The sequence below is a fragment of the Colias philodice genome, chromosome 9 (genome assembly GCF_061535455.1).
Source record: "Colias philodice isolate Cphi_HAF_F1 chromosome 9, ilColPhil1 Martin Lab GWU primary, whole genome shotgun sequence".
Lineage (NCBI taxonomy): Eukaryota > Metazoa > Arthropoda > Insecta > Lepidoptera > Pieridae > Colias > Colias philodice.
The window spans coordinates 4,924,334-4,951,083 of NC_143094.1; the positions used below are offsets into that span (position 1 = coordinate 4,924,334).

The 26,750-nt window shown below is 36.7% G+C and overlaps 1 protein-coding gene across 7 annotated transcripts in view; it reads right to left on the reverse strand.

Moving 5' to 3' along the window:
- Positions 1-252: 252 nt before the first annotated feature.
- The window catches only part of Rbp6 (RNA-binding protein 6), a 404,056-nt gene continuing 377,558 nt past the window's right edge, over positions 253-26,750 (reverse strand). For 5 of the 7 annotated variants that reach the window (XM_089699035.1, XM_089699036.1, XM_089699039.1 and 2 more), the window contains 7 exons: positions 18,472-18,556; positions 16,668-16,700; positions 15,791-15,871; positions 7,719-7,784; positions 6,871-7,091; positions 5,235-5,300; positions 253-4,636 (listed from right to left, as the gene is read on the reverse strand). In XM_089699035.1, the coding sequence (XP_089555161.1) occupies positions 5,259-5,300; positions 6,871-7,091; positions 7,719-7,784; positions 15,791-15,871; positions 16,668-16,700; positions 18,472-18,556 (528 nt within the window). In that variant the 3' untranslated portion in view covers positions 253-4,636; positions 5,235-5,258. The remainder of the gene's footprint in view (positions 4,637-5,234; positions 5,301-6,870; positions 7,092-7,718; positions 7,785-15,790; positions 15,872-16,667; positions 16,701-18,471; positions 18,557-26,750) is intronic. The other 2 variants (XM_089699037.1, XM_089699038.1) reach the window with 2 other exon arrangements.

Genomic DNA, 26,750 nt, shown 5'->3' on the forward strand with positions numbered 1-26,750 from the left:
TTCAAATGTCATGTTTTTAATATTTTTCTTTTATAAATATTCAGATAATAATAAATAGGTTCAGTTAAGTCATAGTCGTACTAGTAACTTTCATACTAATATTATGAAGTAGTATGATATAAAATTATGTGTGTATTAATTTACTGATACTCTTCCATATTACACAGCAAAATAATCATTACTGTCGTATAGTTGTATTGTATACTAGCTGAAAAGGAGCGGGGAAGGGGTACGGATAAATAAAACAACTGATTATTGTTTGAACAATGTCCATATTATATTTATTATTACCACATACACACGGCACGATGTGAACCTTGTCTTAAATCATTGTATTATAATAGGTATATGTACATTGCACAATGTGTATACATACATCGCCATACACGCGCGCCCCGAGAGGCTGTATGATTATATATCTCATAGTATTATGTACGTTATAATAATGTAATATTCCAATAAGTTAAAGTGCACGGGTGCACGAAATCGGGGCGGTGGACATACCCACCGCTTTTTACAAAATGTTTGATATTATCATTATTAATAAAGAGATGCCATAAAAACTAATTTATTCATCATACGATTTATATCCATATTGTATACAGATTCATTGTAACATACTATACACGAAGAAATGACGAAAATAACGCGTCGGAACCGCGACGAGAGCGCGGCTCTTCCGCTCTATCATTAACTTCTTTCCTAATTTAAATGTACATGACACCAAATTCGAACGTATATAAATCCAAATTTACGTTAATGTAAAATCTTAGGTAATTGATTTTTATTGCTATAGAAAATCAGTCAGCACGCGAAGCACGTAATCGAGAAGTAACCGCGAGAACGAAATGAAGCGGGCGGCGTTGCGCGGGGCGGGGAGGGATGCCGGGGTAGAGGCGCGAGCGCCGGTGGCGCGGCGTGACGTCACGTGCGCCGCCCTGGCCGACGCGGACGCCTTCCACAGGCGTGTCGCGTACTTCTTGTGAATCGATTCGCATTCCTTTCTTGTCAGTAAATTATTTATCTATGAATTGAAATAACTAAATTAAGAGTATCTAAAGAAGGGGTGTTTGTCGTTCAATACAGCTGAAGATCGTGACGTCGTAATCGATTGACGCAAAGTCAGCGGGCACGGATGGTCCGTGACGTCACAACGCGCGTCGCCTAAGCCCGCCTTTAATTCTCAAACGCAACTCTCACAGACACGCTCTGATGCTGCAATGATACCGAACAGTTTGAATCGGTTCGTGTGGAGCCAATGCGCGTCCGGTTCTACGCGAATATATTTTATACGTTTGGTCCTTGAACATTAAGTTGGCCATTGCCGAGTATGCAAAGCTACTGTCTAAGGCCGCCACGGCGACTCTACGAACATTACCAGTCTGTCACTTTATTCCTTTAAAATTAATTATTATCTTTAATAACAATATAAGTAGAGTGTAAATTAATGTAGAAAGGTATTATACAAAATAGAATAAATTATCTTTTTAATTAATTTTATATATAGATGGATATTATACGATATTAGAATCACATAAAGAATTTTTAAAATTAATTTGAGATCTCGCTTATTTATTATTACGTAGTCTTTACTTTGATATAGAACACATCTCTAAAATGGCGACTGAAAGAAATCAACTAACGCGAATGTCAATAGCGAGAGGAAGCGGTCGTTGTTGGGTTTGTGAGTAATCAAACATGTTTGGTGTTTTAGCAAATCAACAGAGGGATTTCATCTCGGCACAGAAGATTACTCGCAAGCCGAACCGCGGCAATTTAGCTCTACACACCGGTCATAATATTATTAGCACTCTCTCTTTTCTCGACGCAACTGCAATATGGTAACCATTCTCGAATGCAATAATGTTATAACCAGTGCTCGATCTAACCTCTAAGGAACTTACAAAAACTTAAAGAAAGATAAAAATAATGAAACTAATATCTTCGTCAAGCTAATCCTGATTACGGCTCGAATGAGTCTAATAATATCGATCAGATGGTATCGACTAAGTCTTTTTACATGCGGCTATCTATGTATATACAATAGTATTTGTCTTAAATCGTCTCGTGCAATCGCGGCGAACCGATGGCTTCTCACGAACGGGCGAAACGAACGTCACTCACTATAATAATTAAGTATGTTTGTACTCGAACTCGCACGGGGATAAGCGGCCGTGTACGCTTCTCCTACATTAAAAAGGTCGGTAAGAAAATATAATTATAGTGAGGATGAAAGAGTGAATGAAAAAGCCGACGGTGGAACGGAGCGCGCGCATCGCACCGCCGCCGGCCCGGACCTAACAATATAACATTTCATCATAATTCATAATAATTAAATATTCTAAGAAAAAATGTCTTAAATACCTACAACACCGTAAATATAAAACAAATGATTACGTTAATTTGTTTGGTATGATATCGTTTTCCGACGGTCCTATAAATAGACTCACACCTTCGTTTTTATTATCAATTTCCTAGCTAACGATTAACAACATAATTGCGGTCGCGTTTCCTGATCGGCGACACAGCTAGGCTGGCCTGGGCCGTGCGCCGGAGCTCCGAGCTCACGCAACGTTCTGTGGAGCGACTAGCGAACATGTCTGCAAACAAAAACGCGAAGCGAGCGCGCCGCCGAGCCGCTCGCGGCCGGCGCGCCTCGTTAAACATCCTTTATTCAATTAACTACGTACCCATAAGTAATAATAATAAATTACCTTTAAAAAGAATATTGATTAATTTCGTATCATTTTCAATATTTTGTAACAGGAAACATTTATATTTATAACGTATTTATATAATAATAGCATTTAAAAGATTGTTCATTATTATTACCTAAAATTTAATATCTAAATTTATTATAATATTAATGTAATTGATGTAATGAGTAATAATAATAAATAACGAATGATTGCAACCGAGTGCTCATGTGTCGAGACGGGCGCACACGCACGCGCGGTCTGCCCGGGGCGGGCGGTACCGGCGCGTGCGCACGCCGCCCTGTGCTGTTGCCGTATAGACAGTGGTCATCGAATATGTCCTAACGAATATGTATTAATGAATTGACTTCATATTTTACTCTATTACCACGACTCTGATCGTTTTGATGTTTCTTAAAATACCTGTCTTTATTTTATTACATTGTCTATATTGCGAAAGTATGATGCATTTTATGTTCGAAAATTTATCGTTTATACTTGATTAAAACTTGAAATAGATCTAAGTACGAAGTGACCCCGCCACGTAGCGGAGTTGTGAATAATTTCAACAGTGGTTCTTACATTAAGGTTAATACAATGGTAAGAAATAATGAAATATTAATTACGTAATGCACAAAATCGTATTCATTATAATTACAATGCCTACATTCAAAGGTACAAGATAGAAACGAATTATTATCTTAACGAGATGAGAGATATATATCGAAATGTTTCGACTTAGCTTCTCAAACTTCCTTATGAATCGTAAAATGATGATGTTATCCTTAGGATAAAATTTTATATCATAATACATAATATAAGAAATAGTATGTATACGAATAACTAACGTAGTCTTATAGGGAAGTAATCGAGAAACTTCAGCTACAAAACAGAACATCGATGCAAAGAGGTGATTTTATACAATTCGAATTAGGCGAAAATAATTACATTTATAGATAAAATATGCGCAATATAGTAGTATAGTAATTACTTTAATATTTGAATTTATTATTAAAAATAGAATAAAATATGTGTCGGTGGACGAGCGAGGATGGTGGCGGCGCGGCGTGCGCGTTATTGTCTCCGGCCGGCATGGCGCGGGCGGCGAGCGGAGCCGCGCCTCGGCGACTCGCCCGGAGCCCCAGATCGTCCTTACCGACCTATACCGCTATCTACCAAGTCAATTCTTCACGCGGAACACGGAGAAAGGGTTACATTATTGCTATTACAGATACGCGCCGAACTCTGCCCGAAACCCTATAAACACTGAAAATCTTATTGTTATCGTAAACTTCCTACAGAGAATGTTAGAGCACGAAATTCAAATTCGAAGGATAGGCACGGATCGTACATGCCGATGGATAGTTACGCTATCTAACGAACTAAAAGTCTCGCGCGTCGAGGGATAGACATGCAAGTTACCTTAACTGTAATTTAACTATGAATAATAAAATATTTAAAGATACACCTCCCTGCAATTAAACCGTCTAGATGCTTTTATCTTATGAAATGTATTTTTTAGTTTAATTATTTATTGACAACACATCTACGATACAGTCGAAGCGAGAATTTTTTGAAAAAATACCTGTTTAATCGATAAACTATCTCTCGTTCACACGACAAAAAGTAGATTATTTACAATAGGGTGTGTCGAGGGGCGTGGGTGCGGAGGGGTCGGGGGCCGGGGTTAGCGGAGGGGGATATGGATCGGGAGGGGGAGGGGGTCGGAGTGGAGAGTTGGGTATGAGATTGAGATGCCGCGGTCGACGGATCGGTCCGCGCGGTGGCCGGACGGATTGGATCACCGTCGCCGTTGTGGCGCGTGGCGCGACGTCCGCGTACGGCGCGCGGCCGCGGCGCTTGCGGCGAGGAGACGGCGGGGATGCAGGCTCGGCTGACAGCTGGTTCGCCACGAGACGCGCCGCCACGCCGCTCGCCACCTGTGCGCAAATATCCGCCTGTTACTATGACTCCTGCTATCCTACACCTTAATTATTTTGTTGTAAGCTCTTAATACATGGTAGGCCAAAAGCAGGCAAAGCTATCGCTTTTGGGCGGCAGTAATCAAAAGAACAGCTTTGATGAGTTTTTTCTGTATTTGGCAATATTTTTTTAAAATTTTAACTTAAAAAAAAACTCTCTATAAGATATGCCAGTACATAATTTATTAATTTAAAAGTCTGAGTTTTAATAACTGTTCTACTGTTCTATTATGTATTCAAAGCAGTTTTCTTAATCACTGACATAATACACTTTATACAACATTTACCAACGAGAGACTGTTTTTCTTTTATAAATCTGCTAAAATGAAACTACGAGCATATACCTAAGTATATGTAAGCAATTTTAACTATTGCACATTTTAATACATAAACGCTGTGCTTTTAGACTTAATTCTCAGCTTGTGAAAACGCGAGTATTAGCACTCGAGTGTTCATATTTGCAGCGGCAACAATTACATACGCTCGTTCTTTTAAAAGGCTATTCCACGTAACGACATTTTAATTATGCGAAACGAGATACATTTAAAATACTCACGTAAATATTTGTGCTATTACACTTTCAATGATAACCGTTGGTGAAAGCCGCAGGAATCAGGGGTCCCTGTAATGAGGAAAAATAATTTTAGTCATCGAGCACATCGAGAAAATAAAACGTTCTAACCGCTATATGAAGCTTTCCATTTTAATTTTCGAAGTTCGGATGAAGTAATTGAATGGGAGTGTAAAGCGATCGATTGGTTGTTAACCTCTCCAGGGGCAGATTTAAAGGTATTCAGTTTGGTGTTCGTAGTGTATGAAGCGGTAGCGGCTCGCCGGCCAACAAAATAAAAACAGCGATCAGTTAGAGCGGCCCGCGACCGCTCGGCCACGGTAATTACGCCGCTTGTTCTCCTTGATTTATGGTTATTGCCCGTGGGGGCATACTCGTTACCTAATAAGACCGTTTTACACCGAGAACCATATGCGTCGGCTTTCGACCGTCAACTTCATTTATAGTTCAGTACTATCCGATCAATATGCAGATTTTTATAAATTGTTAAAGCTATTTTAAATCACTGTATCTACATTGTAATGCTTTGTTCTTCTAAAAACTCTTAATGTCTATTGTATTCCAACAAATCGGTGCAAGGATAGGTACGTAAAATGAATTTAAATACGAATTCCTTTACTCCCGACTTAATGTTCACATTATGTAAACGAATAGAAGCTTTAAAGCGTTTTGAAAAATGTCTCAAGATAGGACGTGAAGAGTTAAGATCTCGGGAGCGCGGTGTTGGCGTCGACAAGCAATGAAGACTGATGGCGTCGCTTGGAAGCAGTTATGGAGCGCGGTCGCAGTTTTAAAAAGCCATTAGCCGCGGCAATGCACCGCGTAGATTGCGCCGCCATCGCTCGCACGCTTATATTTCGGAACACTTTATAATCACATCTCTCACGCTTCACTTCCTCGCTAACTTATGGTGATTATGCCTTAAGAGCGACAAGGAAGATCGCTTCCATAATGAGATTGGAACGTCTTGCTAAAATTTTAGTGTCGACGGCTGTTAATTGCGTCTGCGGAGCTCGCCTCCTAAATGTTCTGAACGTTATATCGTAAAACCTATTTCAATTAATATTTTGTGTGCAATTTTAACGCCGGACAATGTTATCTTCTCTTTTAACAAATAAATTTCAACACCTTTCAGTGCGAATCAAAAGTTGCCGAAAGAAAAACAAAACAGAACAAACATTAATTTGAATTTTGTGACAGTTGAAACTTTGTACAGGGACAATTTTATGAATTGCTTTTATTTGAACCTCACTGAAATAGGCATTTTTGAACATAACGTTATAAATGAAAAAAGTTGTAATCGAAAGTTAATAACTTTATCCCATTTATCACGAGCAAAATAAGGATAAAAGTTATCTTATTCCTTGTTCGAGTAGAGAGGCACGATATGGTATATACTGTTAAATCTATGATAGTTATACGAGTACAATATATTTATGTAACGGTGTTCAGTTTCTTATTTTCTCATTACGTTGTATATTGAGTAGAATATACAGTGGAGAAAAGTTATACATAGGATCATCGAAGAACAATAGTACCGTTTACTTTAAATCTACCCCAGTTCAGTTAATGCTTAATTTTACAACATCATTTGGTTATCATATGGTTCCTGATTTCTTACCGGGGTGTAGTTAAGGGGCGCGCGGCTTACAGCGATGGCTGGGAATCCAGAGGGCTGGGGGCTGGCGGCCTGCACGTAGCCGACGCTGTCTGCTGCGGAGCCGTACACGTCCAGGGCCGGGCCCGGCGAGCTAGCGGCGGGAAACCCCGCTCTGCCGCCGGCCGTGTGCGGCGACGCTGGAGGTCCGAAGCCGGCCGCTGCCGCTTGGTAGTTGTTCATCACTAGGCAGATAATTTGGACATTAGTGTTTAGAAAATTTGGAGGTGGGGACGTTGCTGCGCGTACGCATAGTGAAAATTATGCCTGCGTAGGTAACTGAGTAAGTATGAGCGCTTAAAAGTTTTTTTTTTACAGTTCGCTCTATAAGAAATGATAAGATCATCGAATCTTGCGCATCTGTTTTGTGCAACGCATGTTGTTACGCATTTTTTTGAAGTTACAGATTTTCAGGGTAACATGACATGTTCACATGTATAAAAGTTTTCAATTTGTTTAAATTTTGGCAAAGGTATTATTTTAGACTTAGGACGTGCATAATGGGGGTTAGTATTATTAATAAAACACATAACACATAAAGCAACACGAAGTAAATTTAAATATTATGATAAACACCAAAATACATGATAAATATACGATGAATGTGGATTTTGTGTGACTGGATTTATAAGTGTACCTACAGAGACGTAACTACAAACAACTGCAGACACTCGGACTTAGAACCCATTATACCAAGCTTCAAACACTATGCGAAGGCACCATCAAGAAACAAAATAAATACAATTTGTAGCAAAGCCATAGTGTGTTGGTAATATGTGTGGTAAATATGTGAAGTATGCTAGCGACCTCACCTGAGAGCGCTTGCGCGAGGAGCGGTGTGTTGTTATTCGGTGTGAGTTGGCCGTTGGTCAGGTCCACTGCAAACATATACACGGTTCGCATACTCTCCACGAGAGGAACGTACACTCTTGTAACACACATCTATGACTGAACCATCAACCGTCATGCTCTCTATCCTAAAACTCCGAGTCCTTAACCAGAAGATTCCGCACTTATTCGACGCGGAAAGCACGCGTAAATGCATGAATAATTTAGCCATTTGAGACAAATGAGGACAACGGATCCCCGAGCTAAGATTATGTCGGGGAAAAATATTGTGTTAGTATTTCACGTGCATTCAAATGAAAAAGAGAGGTCGAAGTTTCGCGAATATAAATCACAGAAGGAAAAAAACTTTTACAAGATATCCAGTAAATTATTTGACGTGAATTCTCGCTCAGTCTGCTTATTGAATAGAGGCATTAGCATACCATGCACGTAGCGAGGCTCCGCTCGCATTCGCACTCGCATCGTTCGTGTTATCGCGCCGTTACGCACAATTTTATATACCACCACTTACGTGAAATAAACATCAAAATTATAGACTGTAAACGTGTGTGAAAACGGCTCCGTATTCGAATTGTGCCCACTCATACGGTCGCTATTAGCTCTATTGGCTTGTACGACAAATTTTATTTTGACAGATGCGCGAGTTATGATTTAGTGTGAAAAATGGAGGTCCGCACCAGGTGATTACCGGCCTGCGAGTGACTTTGCAAAAAAGCACAATATAAGTAATGGAGGATGAATGATAGATGGCGCGGCGGGCAGTCGGGCGCGGGGCGCAGGGCGACGTACCGCGTCCGCGGCCGCGCTCCATTCGCTCTACGCTAAAATGCTGACACATTTTAATAACATTACGTTGCAGTGTACAGGCTATTTAAGTTTTGAAGGCTATTAATAGCTTAAGTTTAACGTCTTTCCACTAGAGACTATTCTTCCTTATTTTCACGAAATCTCGAGCTACATAATAGTTTCATTGTTATTTCTTTTACCTTCAGTATTATCGAAATTACTACGAAATTATGTTGGTTAAATAATGTCCCATTACATGTATAATTACTGTACGTAATATATGCCGTAATTGTATCATAAAAAAGACGGTCGACGCGTAATATGTAAGGGTATGAGGTACTTTGACAACTACAATTAATTTGGCCCAAACATTTTACTCTTCCGAGTGTTATCTACATCAGTCATATCTGTATCGGGCGTAAACTTTGCACCAGTCCCTTGTAGGTTTAATTTACTCATGTTATACCCACGTTACAAGTGTAATTTATGCGTTATCCCAAGTTTCTTGGATCTTTAACAACTATAAACTCGCTCAATGTTATGTTAATTAGACTAGTAAACATCGCGATACAGCCTTAAATCTTTCTTACATTTGATAAAGATTGATCAGGGCCTTAAATTGGAAACGAACTTTCGAGATAACAGCGCCAATTTCCAGTTTTATTGGCTTAGGTGCGAACTCGTAGGGACTTTATAGAGGTACGAGGTGATTCGCACCCCAAGTAAGCCTCTCACCTCTCGGGTAGCACACATTCATCTATAAATTCAGAGGCCGTCTTGCGAGAGCTATTCGAACTTTCATAATTGCGGAGTTCGAGGAAACTTAATAATTCTTCTTCACAAGTGGGATGACGGCCGTGCAAAATATTCACTGAGCGTACTCAGTAAAACTCACCCCAAAGATGCTATGAGTATATTACGCATGCCTTTTTATTTGGAACGGTACTCGTGTTTGATAAATCTGACATCATTTTATGAGCTATGCGCGAGCTACTTCATATATTTTTGGCTTAAAGGAGTATGCTATTCTTGTAACAATGTTGGGCTTGTAGGTACTTATTGTTATATAACAATTTCAAAATAAGTCCTGTGAAAGTTTGCTCATGCACTTTATGATGTAGGTACTAATGAAAATGAATAAATAACTGCTTTTATATAGCCACAGTCATAAAAATATCGCAGTATAACTTTTGATATGATTGTAAAAAATATAGATGAATATTCGTTCCCAAAAACTTTAATAAATAACAAAACTGAATGGCATGCAAACATACAATATTTACAGCAGTTAGGAGGGAAACATTATTTACGTATTCAAAAGTTGTAGAGTCACATATCTCATCTGCGTAATACCCATACTTCATTTCTCACTTCGAGATTGAAATGTTTTATTTTAGCTTTTACGTGAGATCTGCCCTCGCACGCGGTATAGAAAACGTATTTTTAATAGGTGCCATCAATAACTTCCCTCCCTGTGAAGATGATACGGGGTCGTGTTCCGATTCTGAATGTTTTTGGCCGATGGGATTTATCTCAGTTGCCGGTTAATCGAATTATAATGCTGCTTAGAACGACTGTTCGTTTATCTTCCGATTTTATTCGTCAAATGATATTTGTTATGAGTCGAGTCACGTGCGAGTGTTATAGGATTCGCTACTGCGATCGATGGAGTTAGTAAACTATGTTGTTTCGACGTGCTGGTTAATCGCATGCAATGGTTCAGTCATAGAATAAAACGTTAAAACATTAAAAGCCACATTGTAAAAGCGAAACGAAGTATTATGAATCACACACCAATAAAGGCATAAAACTTTCAGAAAATATCTACAAATACGAAAAATTTACAAATTACGAAAACATGTCTACCCAAATTTTATATATTTTTACTTGCGGAAATGCCGCTTTTTGACTACAAATAAACTACAAAAATTTGATTATGTCAAAATTATTCTATTCTATGATTATTATGAAATTATAAATGACTACTTATTCTAACAGCTTTAAAACCAGAATAACAATTTTAATGAAACTCCAGCCTATTTTACATAATATTATGCCTAAAGCACAATAATTTAATATTATATTAAGACTATTCTATGGCTTATATCTAAACAATTGTACCACTATAAAATGAGTTTGCACCACCAATAACTTCATTTGTCCACTTCTACTTGCTAAAAGATAAGTTTTAAGCGGTATTTAATTATACAAATCCTCCACAGAAACTCACGAAAATCACGCTAAACGTAAGCTCTACTAATTTGAAAGGAAACTGCCTGACACGACTTAAAACGTCTAAGTCTAGTCTATTCAGAAAATCCGCTAGTCAAATATTATAATTGCCAGATTGTCTACAATTTCTTACTTAAATATCTTTTCACGCTCTAATACTATAATGTCTAAAATTATTTGCTAAGCTGTTCTAATTTCAATTTTGTTCTCAAACGCTATTTCGTTCTACACGTAATACTGTTCACACATTTTACGCACAAATGTTGCCTACACTATTCTATCTTCAACGTGGTACTGATCAAACTTTAGATGTTCAAAGTAAATATTACTCGCCCTAGGACTGTCGTGGACGGCACACTCCATTCACCAAACTGCTGTTTTTCTTGGATTCAACACTTTACTTTCCGTTTTCCATTCGAAAACGTCAAATACATCTACCGTCTGAATTCAAAACGGAGTGGCAATATCAAACTGATATTGACCTTTAATTGTAATCACATTAACGTGAATCACAATTATTATACACGTATTTTTATAGACTAGAAGAGATAAGTTCATGAATAAATTGTAGGAATCTTCGATACAAACATTTTAAGATAAGTAATTAACAACAGTTTACATGAATATTCGAGCTAAGCTAGCGTATTTTAAATATATCTATATACATTTAAAATTTTCTAAATAGTAAATATATCTGACCCATCCAATGAGCACTTAATTTCTAAAATCTATCTAACTATATTCTATCGTATAAGAAATTCTAGAAGACAATATCATCGAGATATAAAGATAAATCTTAATACGTGTCGACCTACAACAAGCACTAATGTATGTCACTACACATTTTAACCCTCACGTATCTTAAATTAAAATTGGAGTTGGCATGATACGCAAGACTCGGGCACACTCCGACTAACCCCGTTATTGTTTTAATTAAACCGCCTTTTATAACTCTGAAGTACACCCTTCATTTTAAAATTGTCTTGTGAAATTTTATAATTCGGTTATCCAAGTTCGTATTTATTTAAAAGTTGAGGTTATTTAGTGACAGAGTGTATGGTTAACGAGAAACTATGTAAAGTAGTTGTGTTCGGTCGCGGGCTGCATTCTGAGGGCGAGCGTGTTGAATGCGAGGAATCCCGAAGATGCGGCGGCGTGCGGCGTGCCCGCGGTCTTACATGCCTCCCCCACCGACGACAGCGCATATGTATGCTACGAGCGACCTTCTTACTTTCAGATTATCTTAAAATCCTGCACTTATTTCGAATGCGCATTCCCTTACCGGCTCAGTGGAAGGCGCCGCCTCTTTAGATGAGTCAGAAAATAAACAGAATTCTTGAATTAAGCATTGAACATGTTTCATACGCTAGCCCTCTCCTTTTAAACTTTCTCTTCTAGCTAGTTTTGATTGGTTAAGAGATTGGATAGTAATACAAGACATTTTGCTTATACATTGGCAAATTCCTTTATTTTTAAAATAGAGCGGCTTCACAATAGTATAATAAGTACCTTAAGATTAGTAAGACGATATGTCGAAACAGCGATTAGAACAATATCGTTGACTTAGTATTTAATACATTAAAAATTTGACACATGGATTACAATATAAATATGAAATACTTGTGCAATACGAACGATGCCTAAATCGAACATTGGTTTGCTTCCTGAGGGATACCGCTTTTGTTAGTTAATAATTTTATTTTATTAAAATTCGATCGAGCTATAGGGGCAAACCTAGCCGGGCGATTGGCACGAGACATCTGCGAAATCGCGGTGCATTATCGGTTCATATACCGTGCTTACGACATTGCATTCCTTAGCTTCGATTCGATAGGGGAAGGCGTGATACTAAAAGGTATTTGAGATGGAATATAATTTATTTATCAAAGAGATATCAGGGGTCGTTATTGGGTTTCCGGGTAACGTATCGGTTTAGCTGAGGCGCGCCGAGGCCGCTCGTGGCGCGAGGTCCGTCGCCGAGCGACCTATGAGCCCTGTCCGAGCCCGTTCGGGTTTACATACTCCACACCGACCAACAGACGACTTTCCGGTGGTATAACTCCCACTAAACCTGCGGCAACAAAATAAAACAGCTACAAAGCCCGCCACGGAACTAGAAAGGACTCGGGCAGAACCGCGGCGCTCAAATTAAAATGAAACTCAAAAGTATGTCAAAAAGTGCCTTCGTTACGTCGAGTTTACGTTCTAAATTACAAGAGTCGTGGAAAGTAAAGCAAAATTGTATTACTATTCAAAAATGTGCAGATGTTGAACATCCCACGGTTCTACTCATCGAATGATTATGGGAAAACTTTAATTCCTGGTTTCTACTTGGGGTTATTTAACTTTTAGCACGCACTTATTGACTACTCTTTTCGTAATAAGCCAAACTCCTATCTGTATCACGCACAACCACAATGCAGGAAGGGGAACGTAGCACATGTTATTATAATCTCGATAGTATGGGTATATACTTAAATATTTAATAAATTATACTGATTATTTTAGGACGCCTACAACGTAAAAGAGGTGTAAATTTTGAAAGATATGCTTAAGAGAGTGAATGCAAATATTCTAATTATATCATAATTTATTTAATAAGAACCTTAAAGTATCAATATCGTTTATAACGGTGGCCACACATTATTAATTTAATGATACGATTAAATATTACAAAATGTATGCTTAGTTTAGAGGATGGCGATTAGGACGGTCGCACATTCGGCGATATCATGATGAATAAGTATGCCAAAGTACAGTTTATTAAAAAACCTTTAAAGATTTTGAAAAATAAAGTATGCGAGGCGTGGCGATAAAGCAACGGCTTATCATCAATCGTTGATTATCCCTTTGATATATTGCGCCAATGGAGAAACGTTATTCATTAATTTTAAAAACACTGAACCATTTTATAACATTAACACGAGGAGTGTAGCGTAAAATAGTTGCATCCAAAAATATTACATAACAACAACAATAAATATTAATGTAACATTATCGCTTAAGCAGTGTAAATATATTAAAATATAATAGAGAAATAACTTTAAAACAAAGTAGGTATTTACATTTACGTAAATATACAATACAATTATAGCGAATATATAATAAAGGTATTAAAATAACACTTTCAAGCTCGATTATAGTATTTTTATCAATAAAACGAACAAAAATAATCTAAACTAATTCTATATAATAATTTTACTTCGCTACGAAAAATAAATCTAAAAATTTGATTGATTCCTACTCATCCTCTAAACTGAGTAATTATTTAGAAATTAATACCTATGTTCTAGATATCTACTTACTGTGATGTCAGCTCTTAACGGTCTATATGAAGAAGATTTATATTATTAACGTATTACTTAGATAAATAACGCATGTGCTGACTGAACACAAAACACCGTACACGGTACAACCGGACAAAATTACATTATTTAAGTATGCCCATTACGGCAGCTGTAAATGTGTCATTCATATTGACACGGGTGAATGTATCGTTAACCATTATTAATATTTTATGTTACCTCACTAAGTATAACTTGTATTTATTCATAAATACAATATTGACAACTTTGACAAGGATAAATGACACGTTATTAAATTTACGTTATTATTTCAATTAAACTGACATGAATTACGACGGAAAGAAAATTATAATATAGTGAGTGATTATAATTAGACTTTTATTAGTGTCTCAAAAGAAAAAGGCATAATTGTGTTCAGTCAATCCTATTAAAATGCTAGCTACTCTCTACAACATGCTAAGAAGATGATTATTATCGTTATTCGACGATATAATGTAAATTGCTAACTATATTTAATTATCTAATATAGAGAGGAAACTTTATGACTAACTACTCCTACCATCTACTCAATGATATTATCTAAGTATAAACGGACCTACAACTAGACTGACTTGCCGATAACATCAATTGTTATTTGATTAATGACTAATAGGGTCAGTAAATATTATTTCGGCGCTTATGTTTCAAAGATTTCGTGTAGATATGTTTCATGGTTCCACAAAGCCAAAAGTTAGTTCAATTACGAAATAAAACAAGCTGTTCAGGCACGATCACGTAGTATTGACAAATACGAGTATTTGTGCAGCTGCTCCGCTCCGGGTTTCGCCGATTAGGCAGTAGGTACGCAATTCTCGGTTCAAACGCCTATATTTTCGTTAGTTTTTCATTAGGTTAAATAAACTGAATCTGTTGTATAATAAAGCTACAAAATTTACATTCGGCTATTCTTTAGTGGATCGACTAAAAGCTCTCCGCGTCTACTTTTAATTAGATAAAAATTCTTTTCGTCTGTCCCGGGATTTACATAGACGTAACCACAAAAGGGACGTAACTTTTCTGTACTTTTGTTGAAATCCGTTTAAATCTTTTTTAAAAGCTTTCGCTGTTAATGAGGAGTGGGCTAGCACGAGAGCTCGTCCGATCGGGGCGAGCCGAGAGGGACGGGTCGAGCGGACGCTGTTTGGTCTCTTGTGTTCGTGTGACGCATACCATTTGACAATCGTTAGCGCAAATCGTCTGCAAACACAGAGCGAGGCATTTGGCCGGATCGAAACCACAATACTTTGAAGATAAACAATAAATAGCATTTCTCAAAAGTTGGACGTTTTGTAATTGACGGCGTGGCAGATTTATCTAGATGGCTCAGTCATTGTTAGAGGTGTTAACTTGTTAGGTAAGTTGTTAGAGTTCACACGAACTTTTGCCTTTGCTCGGCGCGAGTTAGTGAAATGGGAAGTTGGGACATTGTCACCCGAGTTACAGATAAAACGAAGCGTATGCGTTTTTAAGTCGGCTGGGTTAGATCAAGCGTTAGTGCCGTTCGAGAATCGTTAGCTGTTAGTGGAATGCAGTGTCGGCAGCGCGAGTTCACAGATGCATTGCGTGTACGTTGTAGACCCCACTGAGCTCGAGCGGGTGGTATGGCAGGAGTGTCGCCAAGTGGTGGTAGTGATTGCCGGAGAGTTGGTGGTGCAAGCTCGCCAGGGGATTACCTGCAGGATATGGTAGCCCGAAGCTAGGATAGCCCGAATAGCTACGTCCTGCCGCGTAGGCGGCGTATGCTGCGGGAAAACCTGCGAAACAAACGAATACACCTCAGTTACGTAACTCTTTTAAATCAAACAAGATTCCATTGCATGCTTCCATTTGATGTTAATTTTAAAACATGTCAATACTGGGCGTCTGGTGTGTAAAAACAGGCGTTAATGACACGTGTCCTAATGGCCCCATTCTAAAATAGAACCATCAAATTAAGGTATGTTTCGAACGTTTGCTACGACATCGCTTTGGACATTGTCCAGAGCAGATTATACTGTAAACATCGCTTAATGTAGCGCACTATAAGTGTATCACGATGACCTCATACTCTAAAGACATTCCATTTTACTGATATTTCTAGAAGATACATCTAATGATACTATACTATAGGTACCAAATAATCAAACTACATTTACAAAATTTTAAAGCGTTCGAGATTTTTGTAGAATTGGCTTTACTACGTCCGGTAAAAATATTTAAATGACGGATGGGCGAAACGTCATCGAGGATGATATAATTACCGCACCGGATCGTTCATCATATTATTGCCAATCAAAATAGTGTATCTGTCAGGCCCCGTGATGCATCACTCATGCACACCTCGACGTGTCGCATCTAGGTAATCCATTTATTAGGATACCAATGTTCCTATTACTTTACAGCGAAATGTCAAATTAGTAACCGCGTTTCAATCGCGGTTTACTCAATTAGTTCGAATATGATCGAATCATGGTTTGGTTAGATATCATAACATACATTTCGGCATTAGAAACGGTTTGAAGTGCACGAATAGCTAAAATTGAATAAATAATATGAGAATAGTAAACTTACCGTCAGGAAGAGCACCCAATGACCACATGAAATCTAGAAATGTAAAAACATTTACATAAATTGATCGATTCTTATACTTTAAGTTAAATATAATTTTCCGTGACAAAAGTGGAGATTATAATTATAAAATATGTGCCGGGAGACACTATTTTGCTTGGCGAAAACGGTCATTGAAATAATCGATTACGCACTTAGATAATAACAAATAGCATTCAACATCACTAATACTCTACAATTATACCAATAGCTAGAATGACCTTAATGGGGTATGTTAGTTTAATCACCAGAGATGAATATTATAATTTATATCAAAAACGTTAATCTATTCTACAAATTGTTAGTCTAATGCTAAACATGTTAAACAAACAGACGTTTTTAAAATATTCAAGAAATGATATTTATTAATATCTATACACTACCGGAAAATTCCTACATTATAAGTTAATACAATTATTAATACTATTAGTGTACGAGTACTACTTTTGATAGATACAAAAAGAAAGTACAATCAACACTTAAATATCAAACAATAAAACAAATACTGGAATTAAAAAATAGGGAATACAAACTAAATAACAACTAATAGAAACAAATGGTAACTTGTAATTAAGTCAATAATAATTAAAAAAAATAATATAACTAAAATACTAAAAATACATGACATTAGACGTCCTCAAACTATTCAAACCTAATATAAATTATACTTAAATAATTAATATTATAACACTAGTTATTTCACAAAACTCTTATGTAACATCGACTGTTCACAAATACCTCTTTTCTTCCAATGATAACATTTTTGAAAAGCCGACATCAAGTTGTAAAGCTATTCATAGAAAAATGCTAAAGAATATAAATATTATTTAAGAAAATATCATTTCAGAACATCTCATCGAATCAGCCGCAATCCATAATGTAACTAGAAATTTTGTTTTCTAACGTGATTAAGTTGTATAATATGGATGGAAATGTAGCAAAAGTGGCAAGGCTCAGCAGAACCATTAGGCTCTTATTTGATTTTCCCTACGAAAAGCTACTCGGAAATTAGAAAAACCAGGCCCACTTCTATTTCATCTATCTATTCGTAAATCAAATGACATTAAAGCACCTACTACCTGGTAGAAAAATATTTCTTTTCTATCACCCTACGTAAAATTGTTCAAGTTTTTCATTCTACTATTTTATAAAAAGTATTTGTATAAAATTTTACAGTAAAACTGGCTATGCTCTGTCTAGATATTCTCGGTACATATGTCAAAAATCTGCTAACTAACTGATTTTTCTAATTGCAATTACTAAAAATAAGACACTTCGTATATCGTTTATCGCTTAAGTACATTAAGTGTAAGACTTTTCAAGGAAGAATAGGAATGTTAGAAGATATAGGAATGGATAGGATAGAGTGCAAAATATGAAATAGAAGATTTCGGAGCAAATTAAAAAATGTTCAAATGTTAGAAGGGATGATGTGGCTGCTGCTGGAAAAGGATCGCGGATCAGAGAGGCAGAGGAGTCGGGAGCGTGGAGGCGGCGAGGGGGGAGTATATGGTTTGGAGGTCGAGAGCGTGAGCCCCCAGGAGCTCCGACACGGAGTAGGCTAGAGGCGGGATGGTGAGCGGCGTGATGGTGGGGCGGGGAGGCCGCGGGGTCGGTCGCAGGGCGGCGAGAGCCCGACGATACATAGTTGCGTGCGCAGAGCCTGTCCCTACACCGGCGCCAGCGACTAGAATTTGCGCCGGCGCATGCACAGGATAGGGAGCATATCTGACGCCACCGGCTGCCACTGCGCTACTTAGCAACTCACCGTAGGCGCCACGTCCGGCGGCTCTCGTCTTCGCCAGATTCGCTGGAAGCATTACTTCTTTCGGTTGTGCCTTTTTGCATTCCACCTAGAACAATAAAAAGTTATATGTACTTATTTGCGTACAGAATGTGTAATGATGTCTATAAAACGTGATGTAGCAAGTTTCACCGAAAATATTGTTGCAAACGACTACGATGTAACCTTACATTGTTATACTTCGACTATAATTAAGAAATAAACACACGCTAAGTTTATGAAGTAAGTTCAGTGAGTATAACATTTGTATAGAAAATTAAATAGTAACGAGTTAAAACCGCAAAGTACAAAACAAAAGATGCTCACAGTAATAAAATCGTGTCAAGTCAAAGAAATTATTATAATTAAGATTTTGATGAAGTGTTAAATATTAAAATAATTCTCGTCAGTCTCGAACAAATATAATTACTGAATGGGTGAATTGCAAAATTATGTAAGAAAAGAGGGGCGACGGAATCGGTTGACAATCCGTTATGCTTCGCGGACGGAGTCTCAAATTGAATTTTAATATGCTTTACCAAGTCAAGTAGCTTATTATACTTATTACACAGAACGGTATGATATTATGGCGACTGAAATAATTGTTTATGCTGAATTTGTTGCCTTTGTTTCTCGTAAACGGAGGAATCATTTACAATTTTGATGTACCTACTTCTTATATAAAAGTAGCCTGTAATGAAACCTGGCGCTTAATCGTTTCATTAAGCAATTTTAACGAACGCTATGGCCCTCTTCATTGCTTGTTCCCCTTTCCGAGGGAGGCTCGGGGGCAAGTATAAATTACCCAATCAATGCTAACCCCAATCCCTTGCAATGGTAATTTCGCTACAGCATACAACCTTATTGAGAGGAACACAGCTCTTGTTCATACTAAATTCTCTGAATATCATTTTATTTTACCATACAATTTTCTTCGATATCATCATCTTATTACTAGAAATTTTCAATAAAATATTATTAAAACGAGTTATTATTACTCGATCAATACCGCGTTCCAAGAAGCACATAATATTACGTACGTCTAACATGATATTTTCCTTTATACCATATTTTAATATTGCCCCGAACAAAAGCCATAATCAATTTGAGGATGACATGTTCTTATGGAAACAACCGATGTTTTTCTCATCAAAATGGTTTAAAGTGTAGATAATGTGACATCGGTGCTGTATGATAAATTGTAACGTTTAAAACCGCTCGTCAGACGGAATAAAACTCCCGAGATACATTTTTCATAGCCCTGCATAATCGCGACGCGTCCTCGCTTGTGTGTACATAAAGAGTCGTCCACATTTGTCACGCGGACGTCACGAGCCGACAAATGAAGGCTTTAGCGCGGCGTTCGCGCACTTTGAGCAGTGTGCACTCCCCGCAACTTTGTGCAGACACGAAACTACGTGCTTTCGCATTAACGCTGCAAGTGTGCGACGCTGTTCTGAGTGTCTTTTCACTAAGTTTTATGTCTAGATAAGGCTTGAATAATCAACATGTAGCCCGAGTTTGAAGTTCAGATCTCTACTTATATGTAGGTATCGTGCTCACATCTTTATTGCAAGTATGGCAAACAAAAACTTTGAAAACGAAGAAATTAAAACCACACAACTAAATAATGTAAAACATTTGAAATTAACATAAAGTACCTTTATTATCTTATTATTAAGGAAAGTAGGTATATGTTGTATGTTTTGTAAAACAAGTAATGAGGTCACATTTTCGAAAGGACAGACTCGTGTAAACAGTTTTATTTACAAAAAATATTTCGACAAAGATGCTTCATTTGTATTCTTACTTTCAATTTATAATAAATGTATTGAAAGAAGAAACTTTAAGATCATAAAAGTTAAAAAATTCATTCTAAACTTATTAATTCATTCAACTTTGGCACTTATAATATTTCATAAAGTATTTAATTGAAATTCACTGCATTGAATCTGCATTTATCTCTCAAATTTTATTAGCACGATGAATTCGATAGAATTGAATTGAAATACAATAATAGAATTCGATCAGAATACTCCGCAGTCCGCAGTGGAAAATGATTTCGTAAAATCTACCTATAATAATGGGAACGGCCATGAAGAAAATTCAGTTGGGTCCCGACGTTAATTGATGTCGCGTCGTCGGTGAGCGGAGTGGGAAACAAAAGCTCACAAACAATTCGCATCGGAGTTCGCAATCCCGATCGAGCGTTCCAAATCGCGACGCAGTTTAATGACACGAAAAATAACAAAGGTAAATTGTATTTAGCCCCGCTAGGTAGACGCGCCCTACGGATCTATCGATTGATTCGGAGCCGCCGCCACGGCAAAGATTGCGATTTAACCGAGCGGACTTAAGATTTGCTCCAGTAGGCGCTGGCTTAATGTCGTACGAACTAATGCTTTCTCGTCCTAAAATTCCACTCCTTCTACCGGCCGTGTATGAGGAATTTAATTCATTTTCACACGGCATTTCATGTTCCATCACCTTCGCCGATCGCGGAGTTGATGTGGATTAATACGATTCTGAAAGCAGTCATTAAATTTACGCTCGATTTGTTGCGAAGAAATGCTTTCGAGCTGAAGAGAACCTACATGTTGACATGTAAGACAGTTGTTAAGGGCAAACACATTGAGTGCTCCGTCAGTATTGTTCAAATATTCGGCGCTAATGTTTATATAAATAGGGTAACGTAACGGAATAATCACATTTTATATTTTTCCCAGTCTTTGTGCGCCGAAATATTTTCCCTTTGAAGATTGACGATTACAATAATAATACAATAAAAGCGTATATGTATGTGATGAAACATTACTTATCTAATGAGGAGACATTCGATTTACATATTATATATTATGCATTAATGAAATATGTATGAAGAATTATAAAGTGAAACTTTGAGCATCAATATGTACATATTGTTATAGATAGTTGGGCGTGGCGCGCTGCAGGAACTACAAAATAAAGCAAGTTCGTAGAAGTACAATGTATATTTACAGAAACAGTTCGCATGTGTGTTGACGTTAACTGCATTTTATAAGATTTTGCGTTTGTTTCCTTACTCAGAAATTTCTGTTTCCTTTAAATTCTTGCGGCGGACTGCGGGCAGTCGGCCAAATAGACAACTTTTATAAGAGGATAAAATATTGCAGCGAGTCTTAAACGAATTTAAATCATCGGTTCGCCTCTAGTTTCACTGATACTCGGTATTAAGGAAATGTTTATGACATGTAAGGACGACAATTTGGCACGCTACAAAAAGTAAAGTAAGTCGAAGCGAGAATAATGTTTTGAAATCTTAAATTGTGCCGTTTGTAGAAAAGCTCAGAGACGGGGGATGGGGAAGGGTTAAGGGAGGATGTTAGATAAGTTTATCAGGGAAATCTCTCGCCTTCATATTGACAGAGCGCCGTATGCACGGGCCTGATTGCCGCCGAGCGGAAGCGTGGGTAGCGACGCGAACACGTATGTTATATTAAAGAACTGTTATCTGTGTTAAACTTTTAGCAAAAATCACTCTTATTGTTCGCAATATTCAGGATATATAATTTAAAATGAAAGATTTCGTTTTAATAATATTATAATATTAGGACAATTTAGAAAGGATTTCGAGCCAAAGCATTTCTAAATTGATAAACTTCTAATTGATAGGATTTAACGTAATGCTTTACTGAATGAAATGGTTACTTTTAAAAATGTACTGTAATGGAGCAAGTTCAAAGTGTACATTATTTTTTCATTATTCACATATACAATTGAAACTGTAATTTTATTCCTATAAGGGCCGATTTTTCAATGCTTGGATAAAACTTATCCGTCCAATAAAGTATTAGGTACACGATTACACGTAAACTGTCAAATACGGGCAATTAGAATACGTTTTTAAAATGGTCGTTTTATACATTATTCGACGAATAAATTTTAACCAAGTATTGAAAAATCAGCCCTAAAAAGTGTACGATAACTTGAGCAAAGTGAGCATGTTTAAGAATTGCGCCACTTTTCACGGAGAGAGTTACTAAATTCTCGTTTCGCGTTCTCAGCAGTGAATCTTCATAAAAAATTGATAAGCAAAAAAATCCTCACAAGCATGGGTGGGATGAGTAACAAATCTTGCGTTCAACAGGTCAGATATAATGAAATACTGCGCACCACGGGAGCTCTTACCATATTTACGTAATACTTGAGCGGAGGAATTGCTAGAATGTTCGGGTGCAGTTTTAAAATAAGATTTTCTAGATACTTATTGGATATGTGCGCTGTTGGTTTGATTATACAGGGTGTAATCGTTAAGTGTGCATAAGCGATTATTCCGTAACTAATACAGATATCAAAAAACTTTAAACTGATATCGAAAGTACTTAACCTAATGAGTAAAATGGCCATAATAAATTTTTAAAAATAAAACGAGAAATATCTAAAAAAATAACTTTAAACTCTCCCTTAAAGGGCCATATAGATCTATATTAAATGAACAATGTATTCAAGGTATTTAATTGGTTAAGGATTAATTGGTTAAAATCGCTTCGAAAATTATTAATTATTATTAATTATTTGTCGTAAAAAGTAAATGAAAAAAAAAGTTATTGTGGGTTATCCATAAGAGACATATACCATCACGGACTTTTCTGTAGACCTTTTCAATAATAGTTAGTACATTATTTTGATGAAACTCGTAGGATTCAGCCTGAGCTGCGTTTGCAATGTAAGCGGAAAAATGTAATTTTTTACGACATGACATTAGAAACCTCAAAAATAACAGTACTTCTCCACTATTTAATGGATGTTATTATACACATAAACCTTCCTCTTGAATCACTCTATCTATTAAAAAAAACCGCATCAAAATCCGTTGCGTAGTTTCAAAGATTTAAGCGTACAAAGGGACATAGGGACAGAGAAAGCGACTTTGTTTTATACTATGTAGTGATAGTGATAGTGATTTTCAATCATTAATTTACACCACTTAATATATTAAATCACTTGGTTGTACGTGACTCAGTAAAAATTCGAAGGCGTGGCCCTCTAGATTTTCTCAGCGTAATTTAGGTAAGTGTTAAAATCTTTTTTTAGGCTTTGTAAGGAGCTTAGTCATCTTCTAATTTCTTATAGCTAAACTTAAACGAAAGTCCCGAAAAATAAAATTACGTTATTTTGAATTTTTCTCGGGAAAGATATGAAATTACGAGTCTCGTTGTATTAATTACAATAAACAGAGGGAAATCTGACGTTATTTTTGAGGATTAGGTACATTTTTCTTTGAAGTTAAATATCTGACATTAAGAATCTTATTGTATTAAACTCATTAAATAATATCATAAAATCAATATACATCTGACATATTAAATTTCACCGTTGATAAATCCCAAGAACTCCCGATAAAATTGAAACCGGAAGAACAGGAAGTGTTCTAAGAAGTTTTATTTCCAATACGAAATTCCCTGAACGAACGTTAATAAACGTTGAATGCTCCACCATAACAAGGTTTATTAAGAAACCATCATAATCAAAGACACAGGAAACGTTCGTGTTACATTGGTGTTGAATTTTAAATGGCATTGGCATAGTACCGTCATAGAAATGTTGGTAGGACATCAAATATTAAGACCGGCAAACTAGCGCCGACTGGTATTCATCAAGCCACGACACACGACTCACGGCTATTTCTGGGGATATCGATTGGTCGTACTTCTGTCGTACGAACCAGACTGCTTGGGACTGCTACAATTTTCACGTCGAAGTCACTTGTTTTGCTTTGGAAGGTTAAATATTGTCCAGAATTTAGAAGATTACATCACATGGAAAAGGTGTAATTATTGAGGTTATAGCACCTGTGTAAGACAAAATGATTGAAAAACCTTAGCTTTTATCAATTTAGCTTTATGTGATAACTTTGATAACTTAATAGGATTTATAAAAATATTGTCAACATTTCTAATCAATCGTTCGATTGTCTTTTTTATTTATTCCTGTTACAAAGTTAAAAATAGCTCCAGGAGCCAGTAAACCGTACCGAGTTATAATTAAAACTTCCTAATTGGCCAACTTGGCAATTCTTATACTGTATGAATCTTAAAAATGCACTTGAATGTGAGGCAAAACAAGTAAAATGCGTATTGGCAAGTAGTTCAGCAATGGTAGCGGTCGTTTGCAATTGTAAGTGGACGATTAACGTGGACTCGCTGCTTCACTAATTCGTATCAAGCTTAAGGGTTTCCAGAATAAGGTGGAAAAAGAATAAACCGCTTGCGAACGGGCAGCGGTATCGTTTAGCCAATTGAAACGTGGGTATAATGAAATTTGTATAATATTAACTAGAAACGACGGGAAACCCCAATAAAAGCAGTTACATATACGACTCCGGCCGTTAAAGAATGAATCTAGACAAAATTTTTAAATAAAATGGCTAACGATGTATTGGATAACATAAAAAACGGTATTAGTGATACTTTAGAGAGCAATTTGCATTTATTAAAACTTCGTAAATGTTGGAAATTAGGATATTTGTTACGTTTGTGTTAATGCGGCTTCAATTTGGAAAATTAGGTGTGTCTAAGTACTGTTCCATAATATTGCTTCCCCTTTTTAACATTTTCTTAAAATATAATTTTAATTAAAGGGTACGTATTTGTATAAATTGACATAAATCTATTGTACGATATAGTACATACCTAATAATAGATGTAATAAACCAAAATGTAACATCATTTAACACAAACACTTCGATAGATTTGTAATAAGATGATAAGGTTGTGTTGGAAGCAATTTAGGAACCGCTAGAAGCTTATAATGTATGTACATAATATAAGCTGTAGCAATTAGGAGTAATTAAGTATGTTGGAGTGTCGAGCTAGCGGCGTCTTGTCAGACTGTTCCCGTCTAGATTAAGGTCTGTGGTCCCGATGCTCATAACGTATTTTGCATGAATCTGTGTGCGACTTTCATATGACTCTCAGGAGATCAGTTCTGCCTCTAATGTAAATGAAATTGTGCACAAGAAAGGCAGTATTTTGGCAAATGTTTATCGCCATGTGCGACGCGCCAAGAGGGGCCGAGTTGTAATTAAAGTTTGTTGGATCAGCATTAAATATTTAAGTTAATCATTCATTAAATAGAAATTGCGTTTTTGTAAATGGGATTAGATAATCCACCTACATTATCTTTTATAAAGCTTTTTAAAGTAAAATGATCCAATGATCGTAATTTTGCATGGTTTTTCCATCGTATTAAACTTAAAAGTAATTTTTTATATCAAATTGTTGCTTTCCAATGTAGCATTATATAAAGTTTTAATTTGTAAGTAGGAAATATTTCAGACGCGGTATCGTCTTTAAAATAAGTACAGGATCATTTGTCGCTAGTCATGCCATGTGCTATTCTTCCCATAGACCTGCGAGGGTAGGGTGGGCGGTTACATATTCTATTTTTGTTACTTTAATTATATTTGCTGTCCATACACGTTTTCTTTGATGTCATTTTTTACCATATTATATTATGTATAGGAAATAAAGTCACGCTATTACCGTCTAGAAGTTTAACAAATTGATCATTAAGAAAGCTGCATGTTGGATATTTAGTTGAGAACACGTGTGATTAATTAATTTTCTTTAACAGTTCAATTATGTGCGAGAGTAAATTAACGATCGGAAAGGCTGTAGACCCTAATGTTTTGATTCGCGTCAAGAAACTGCGTCACTTGGGCATTGCGTGACGTATGTGCATTAAAAATATTAAATATAATGTACGGGGTACGTAGGAAATTAGGTTGTTCGGTAGTGATTGCTTCTAGATTATAATCGAAAGCGTACTTTTTATATAAAATTAAAAAGCTTTGTGAATTATTAATCTATTAAATTCATGTCAATTTAAATAACATAATTATTTTGTGATCATTTGTATATTCTGTATGTGTGTAAATAATGTCATGTCAAATAATAACCGAATAATAGAAAATGAGTTCGATATATTATGATCACTCCAAGAACTTTCTAATAAAAGTTTTGGACACTGAGAAATCTCCAAGAAAAAGGCCCACCCAAAACCTCGCCAAATTTTGCCTTACAACTTGCCAATTGCAAGTTTCAATGAAAAGGGACTGTCACAAAAAGCGCTTGATATATAGAAGGCGTAAAAATGGGCGCGGACGAATCGATAAAGCTTAGAAGAAGCGGTGGGTCCGGCTAAAACGAGAAGTTTATGGTAATCACGGTTCCGAAGACTTGATTGATTGTTTGGAGCAGTTTGTTCTTGGTAGGGGATGAGTA